This window comes from Pleurodeles waltl, chromosome 1_2 (assembly GCF_031143425.1).
Source record: "Pleurodeles waltl isolate 20211129_DDA chromosome 1_2, aPleWal1.hap1.20221129, whole genome shotgun sequence".
In the NCBI taxonomy this organism is placed as follows: Eukaryota; Metazoa; Chordata; class Amphibia; order Caudata; family Salamandridae; genus Pleurodeles; species Pleurodeles waltl.
The window spans coordinates 242,802,843-242,810,538 of record NC_090437.1 but is presented as its reverse complement, the minus strand read 5'-3'; the positions used below and the strand labels follow the sequence as shown (position 1 = coordinate 242,810,538).

General features: G+C 46.2%; 1 protein-coding gene across 1 annotated transcript in view; it reads right to left on the bottom strand.

Moving 5' to 3' along the window:
* Positions 1 to 2,571: 2,571 nt before the first annotated feature.
* Positions 2,572 to 7,696, bottom strand: part of LOC138253983 (tropomyosin-like) — a 109,543-nt gene continuing 104,418 nt past the window's right edge. Inside the window, exon 3 of the mRNA XM_069205805.1 lies at positions 2,572 to 2,755. Within this exon, the coding sequence (XP_069061906.1) occupies positions 2,572 to 2,755 (184 nt within the window). The remainder of the gene's footprint in view (positions 2,756 to 7,696) is intronic.

Sequence of the window (7,696 nt, the reverse complement as noted above, 5' to 3'; positions counted from 1 at the left end):
ATAAACCTCTCCAAGGAGGCGTTTTGATGCTTGACAAGATGCCCTGTGGTATGTTCGGGAAGGTTGCTGTAGATTGTAGGGTGGCAGTTTGTGCAACTGCAGCGTAGGAGAGTGGTCTTGGAAGCGTTGATTGCTTCTTGTTCCTACCAGATAAATTGATTGCTGATGCTTCTGTCTGTGGAACATATTTTGATCTTCGTTTTCCGACTCTTGATGGCCCTGATGGAACCTTCACTGGTAATTGAGCATCTGGTTGTATCGCAAATTTTTCACTGATCATGCATTTTTCTGCTCTTGCACCACCACCCTCATCTTCGAAGCGTGCAAGTTTGATTGAACTTGGGGTGTTGGCTGGAGCGTGTTATTTTTAACTGACATTTGCCGAACAGAAGGTAAAAGGTCTCTGGTTGGTGGTTGTCCTGAGCCATTTACTACCCCATCCCTTGTGGTTTTTATATGATTTGGGGACTGCGTGCTTTCTAGAAGCCCCAAAACCTGAGTTTGTGATTTCCGGAGCACTGAAAATATGGGGTAAAAATTGTCCTTAACAGCCTTGACATGTAGTTGTTTCCTTGCCTTTCTGGCTCACTTTTTTTGTCTCTTTTTTGGGGGTTTCAGTACTGGGACTGAATACTCGTTTATACACTCAGATTTTGAAACTGCTGTTAGTTCCGGCAGTGATGGTCCATCTTATCCATCTATGTGAGTTGGGTTAGGGGACTGGGTGATTGCCTCTTTTTCAGCTGAACTGCTTGCCACAAAACCTGACGTCTTTTGGCATGTAACTTTGTAAGCTGAATCACAGCTCCTTGGAATGGCTTTGTTGATTTTGTTTGTTTTGACTTCCTGTAGGATCTCTATTAAAATATTTGGTAACATACTCAGTGTATCAATTAATGGGCCACAGTTGCAGATGGCTTGCTGGTAATTGCAATTTTGCTCCGTTGGCCGGATGGCCAGCAAGTCCAGTTTGTGATTGATGTTGGCAATATGCGTGGCCATTACCTTCATTAGGTCCATTTGCAAGTCCAGTTTATCTGATTGCATGTTGAGAACCACAGTTGAGGTATGTAGAGCGTTTAGAAGAGAGGCATGTAGTCGAGTAAGATCTCCCATCTCACAGGTAGGGTGACCTGCATGTGCCGAGTTGATGGACAGAATTTTTTTCCCCCTATTAATGGACTCCAAGGGGGTATTTTTGATAGATGTGGCAGTCGGGTTGTTTCTTATCATTGCTTCATCATCTGATTGTAGTTTGGTCAGACCACTAGAAATGTCAATGATTGAATTGAGAGTTCTCTCTTGTTGCAACATAGCAGTGCTACCTTTAATGCTTACCACCATCTGTGATTGACCCAAATGTTGGTCCTTAGGATTTACTAGGTCAAAGGTTTTTAAGTCCAATGCTTCACCCAGATCTTTGTTGTTTGTTATAGAGAGAGACTGCAGCCAAGAGTCTTCCAAACTTCCTGTAGCTGCTTCAAAGCTGATGCCCAATCTCTCATTAATCTCCCGGGTGTTGAAATTTAAGCACGGGATAGGGGTTGATTGTTGGCAGGTTTCCTCATGCACAATGTCATTATGTGCCTCTGTCATATTACCAGCGAGGATTGGAGGTTCTGTATTGCTTGAATTGATAGATAGGGCGTATTGATATTCGCCTAGAAAAGTTTCCCTCTCCAGAGCGTGTACCTAAGCCATAGTCACAATTTTTCCCTCTTGCAAGTTTTTATGCACTATTGACCTGTTTGTATCCCTGAGGTTAGTTTGTTGTTCTTGGACCAAGCGATCGTTATGATCTTCGTGTGCTTGGCACTTTGAAGCTTCCAGGCAGGGGAAGTCCACCCCTGATTGTTGAGTCGGATTTGATAGCACTTCGACCCCCAACTGCCCTGAAGCCAGTATTTGCAGAACCCACTGGAAGACCTTCGTCAGTGTCGGGATTTGAAAAGAAAGCTGCAGCTGGATCTTTTAAAAATTCAGATTTATTAGTGACTCTTGATTTCTTAAAGTAAAGCTGGAAAGGAGTGAGAGGGGCTACCTGCTGGTCCGGCCCACTGCTTTGTGGGCTCTGTGCTGAACACTTTGCTGGACATTTTGCCTTCCTTTGCGCCCTCCTTTGAGGTTTTAAAGTCCTGGTTTTGCCCTCTGCTGGAAGCCTCAGTCGTCCCGACCTCATGGTGACTATCTCTTCACCCAGATTACTGCAAGAGGAACACAGTTTTTCACAGTTTGCTTGAATTTGATACTTGTGATTGAAGGGCTGATGCTAGAGCTTGCAGTAAATGGTGAGCGGGGCACCCGGGGTGCTCAAAAGCCGCACCCAACCTAGCGGGCCGCTTCAGTGTGGCCCCTGTGCACTGACTCCGCAGCTGTTTTCTAATACAGCTGCGCTCACCTTACCTGAGGGAACTACTGGAACTACTGGAAGGCTTCCTGACACTAGAACACGCTCTAGATTGACTGGGGGAGGAACTCTCCACTCTTCCTTTTGCCCCCTTTTCCACTTTTGCCTCACACAAATGGCAAAGTCAGGCTTGCCCCCAGTTCCTGTCCTTAGGACCGCTGAATTCAACTGATCTCCTTTGCCACCTCCTCTTCCTTCTCCTGCTCCTTTTCAGGTCTCCTGAGCCCGCGCTGTTCTTCTCCTGCTCTCCTCCTCCTTTCCGATTCTCCGTCCTCCCTCTGGTACTTGGTGGCACTCCTCCGCAGCTTGCTGCTTTCCTGCTTCACAGTGAACGGTTCATGCGCTGCCCTGGCACCACAGCGCTCAATGTCAGAAACGGTGTCTCAGCGCAGGTTTGCTCCGGACCCCCACTCCGGCCTTGGCTCTGCCGGCACAATATCTCACCACACACTGGACTGGACAGCAGTGGTAAAGTGTGCAGAGTCCTTAAACGCCATCCATTGCCACAGCCACGAGAATTGAAGACAAGCACCTCAAATCTATCCACATCCGTCCTAATGTTCCAAGCTGTTTACCAATTTTGACAAGGGATCCTTGAAGTGAGGCACTAGATGCAGAGCATTAATAGAGGCAAGGTGGAGTATGTTCCTAAAGAACTGGGATATTGACTCTGTCCAGATATCAGCAGTCTTAAATATTCCAAGTAAGTCACGGCGTGCTGTACTTCACGGGATAAAGAACAAACCGAATATACCTCAGATAGAAGTATACACTTTGCACATTGACATTACTTAACTCATTACTCAATTGCACTCATATACCTGATCACAGTTCATGCTTCCATTAACACAAGGCAAACTATCTGACTGTCCCAAAAAAGCATACCTAACATATTCAAAGTGTCCACAATTCTGTTTCTGAGAGCTTGCAATTCACTTCTGAGGCCGGCGGCAAATTAGATTTTTTTGTTCAAGATCACACAAAATAGGCTCTAAGTCAGAGGTCTTCAAACTTTTATAGGCTGAGCCCCACCCCCACCTGAACATTTGTTAGATGTTGCCCTCCCCACCTACCAGCAACCAAAAATTCGGGAAGCTGGTACCCTTTGTTAACAACTGCCATTCCTGTCCGCAAAATCCATGTTGTATATGGAAAATAATAGTAAATAAAGTAAGAGAGCTTTACAAACTGAATTTTTTGTAGTGCCTGTGGTTAGGTGACTTATTACAAAGTTCAAATGAAAATTCTCCAAGCAAAATTTTGCACAAAAAAATTACAATTGTGCTTTATTTTTTACATAAAACACAAAATATGTTATACATTAAAACAACACTAACTATATCTGCAGACAGACTTGTCACAGATAGTTGCAGACGCATAAATTATATATAGGTAGCTAGATTAGTAAGAGTATTAAACAAAAGGAAGAGAGGATGGTGAGCAGAACGGTGAGACATGCAGCAGGAGTATAATAAACCAGTCTGTAATTTGTCTGTTCAATGGGGAAAATAGCAAAGAAACTTGAACGCTCAAACTTTTTTGTCTGTTTTTTTGCAGTTTTATATAGCACAAACACAACCCAATGTTATTGGTGCACTTTAAGAGCAACTTTTACATTACACAAGGACACATTCATTTTTTGTTAGCAAAAGGAGATTACGTGATTTGCCCAGAATCACAGGATGAAAACTCAACCTGGTCTACAAAGTCAGCAGCTCTGATTGTTATGCCACATTCTCGCCCCACACAAGATATCAAGAAAAGAACTCCTGTAAAACATGCTTTCTGACACAAACGAAAAATCTGTGATTATGTGAAGTATGACCAAGTGTCACCAGTAGGGAGCTTTAATTTTTTTTCCAAAAAGGCGTAGGGGACACCTATACTGGACACATATCTAATAGAAGTGATTCAAGCAGATGTTTATCTTTCATCTCTAACATCGAGCCATTCCTTTGTTTACATAATTGGTGTATACCGAAGATCGCCTTCCATAGATTAAGAAACAGCTGCACAAGAAGGCATTTATAGCTGCAATATCAAAAAAGTGATGACAGATGGCATATTTCATATTTGGACTCAGCTTTAGGATATTGGAAGCACCAGTGACTATAATCAAGGTCAAATTCATTTTCCCTAAGTCACAAGTAAATCAAATGTTTTGCCCAGGATTACAGGATGCTGAGCAGATGCCACGACTCAAACCAGAAACAAAGTCAGCAACTCTGACAGTAACATCACATCCTCTCCTCCTAGAAACGTTTCACTTTCTCACTAGTAGTGAGATAAAAAAAAAAGGAGGAATACTTTATTTAAAAAAAACACTCTTCATGCTTACCTGCCAGTGAATGGAATCTTCAGGAAGGCATCCCATGTAAAATGCTTCGGCCCTCATCATGACCTTGGCGGTAAATCCCACTTAGCCCCATGCTAACTGCTGCCAACATACCGCCGTCGCAGCGGATTACTGCCACCCATATTATGACCCACACATACTAATCCGTCACTATACAGAGCCACTCACACAAGTGCGCCTGCCCAAAGGTCAGTGATAAACTCGAGGTAGCAAAACCCACACCGTTACGCCAACAGAATTAGACCCACAGCATTATGACCCACGACGGACATTCAATGGTGCAAAACCATTGGTGGCACATAACGCTGTGCTCAAAATACACACACACATACAAAACAACACCACATTTGACAAAACTACACACACCTGACACAAATGCACACACCGCACCCACACACCCAGACCACTATAAAACACAGACCCTCATTACCCACAACCCTTTACCATTACAAAAAAGTGCCACAAGCGAAATAGCAATATCACAGACACACACCGCCATCACCTATACACCATCCACGCACCCCACATCACACACCCCAACACAGCACCCTACACACCCTCACCCACACCACTCACAAAACACCCATGGCACCGCAACAACACCCTAGCTTCTCTGAGGAGGAGCTAAGGGTCATGGTGGAGGAAATCATCCAGGAAGAGCCACAGCTATTTGGATCACAGGTGCAGCAGACGTCCATTGCAAGAAATATGGAGCTATGGTGGAGAATCGTGGACAGGGTCAACGCTGTGGGACAGCACCCCAGAACAAGGGATGACATCAGGAAGAGGTCTGACGACTGATGGGGGAAGATACGTTCCACAGCAGCGAGACACCAAATAGCTGTACAGAGGACCGACGGTGGACCCCCACCTCCTCCCCCACAACTAACAACATGGGAGGAACAAGTCTTGGCGATCATGCATCCTGAGGGCCTGGCAGGAGTAGGAAGATTGCTGGAGTCTGGTAAGTTAAATCTCTATTACTATCACCACCCCTACCCTCACTCCTATCACTTCACCACCTCCCATATATCCCACCATCACAACCCACTCATCCCAATACCAAACCCTGCATGTAACACCAATGCATGGATACCACTCACAGACCTGCATGGACACCTATCACCGCTGCATGCACACTTGAGAGAATCACCTAGCCCACCAAATAGCTACTCACTCAAAGGCAAATCTGCCTGGGCAATAACAACAATAACAACCATACAGGGCAACACACCCATGCACAAGATGACACATATAGAAACAATAACACTGCAATTACATCCCCACAGGTCCCTCACCAACGTCACCGGAAAGGGGGTGGCAGCAACTTCCAGTCCACCCCCAGAAGAGGCCCACAGTGCTGACAGCAGCTCTGCACCCCTGGATCTGGATGACCAACTTGGCCCATCAGAGATCTCCGGACAGTCAGTTACCCAGGCACAGTCCCGTACCACCACAGTGCCTCCCCCCTCAGGAAACACCAGCACAATACCCACCCAGCAGGCCCATACCTCTGTTCCCAGGACACATCAATCAGCAGTGTGTCCAACACTACAGGGACCCCAGGCCACCCCACAAACACAGGACGATCACGGACCTGGGGTCAGTGGCAGTGGGCACACAGTTTAGGGGACAGAGGCACAGGACAACAGGGAAGCTGGGAGGACTGCTGTGTGACAGTGGGAGGCCAGGCCCAGGGAACTGACTCTCCAGGAGGCACTTACCAACATCCTGGGAGCATACCACCATTCCCAGGAGACAATAGGCCAGATACTAGACAAGTTGCAGGAGACCCAGCGGCAGCAGGAGGGACAGTACCTGGGGATCAGGGAGGACTTGAAGGACATAAGCACAACCCTGGCCACCATTGCAGGTGTGCTGGCTGACATGGCCAACACCTTGAGGAAGGCAGTGGCATGCCACCGGGCCCCTGACACTAACCAAACCGATGTACAGCCTTCCATCTCCGCTGTCGCTAGTGGACAGGAGGCCCCACCACAGGAACAACAGGCCCCCACCCCCTGCAGAAGGAAAACCACCCCACAAACGGTCCCTGCCATCCAGGCAGAAGCCAGAGAACATTGCAAGACCCCCGCCAGGAAATAAGACTCTCCTGAATGTCACCCTTGTGTCCCACTCTGTAACCCTGTCCACCTTGAACTGTCATTGCTCCCCTTCCTATGCCCCCTTGGACAATTCTCCTGTGATACCAAGAGACTGGACTATAACCTGGACTTTCCTCCATCATCACCCCAGCCCATTGCACACCCCCCTCTAATCATTAGCACTTAAATAAACACCATTTGAAAAAATACATGTATGAAGTCTGTCAAATCATTTAACCATGTATTCGTTTAACAAGCTTTAAACACTGCAAAATAACTGTACAGTATTGTATACATAGGAATGTCAGCATGAGCGATAGTGGGGTACAAATATCTGAAAATAGAGATGCTAAAGGGTAAAGTAAGTGGGCATAGAATTTTGAAAATTAGCCTGCCAGTGGCAATGTCAAATACAAAACTGTCAATGTAAAGTGTAATTACAGTGTCCTACCTGTATGTCACTGGAAGTACTGTCTTATAATAGCACTTCTATCCACAGGGACCACTGCTGCCAAACGCCCATCTCCAGCCTCATCCTCCTGCAGAAAAGGCACCTTGTGACGTAAAGTAAGGTTGTGCAACATACAACATGCCACAATGATCTGGCACACCTTATTGGGTGAGTAGTACAGGGATCTACCTGTTTGATTGAGGCATCGAAACCTGGCCTTCGGGAGTCCGAATGTCCTTTCTATGATTCTTCTTATTCGCCCATGTGCCTCATTGTAAAGTTCCTCTGCCCTTGTCCTGGGATTCCTCACAGGGGTCAGTAGCCATGAGAGGTTGGGGTAACCAGAGTCAACTGCAAATTTGGAGGGACAACTGTTA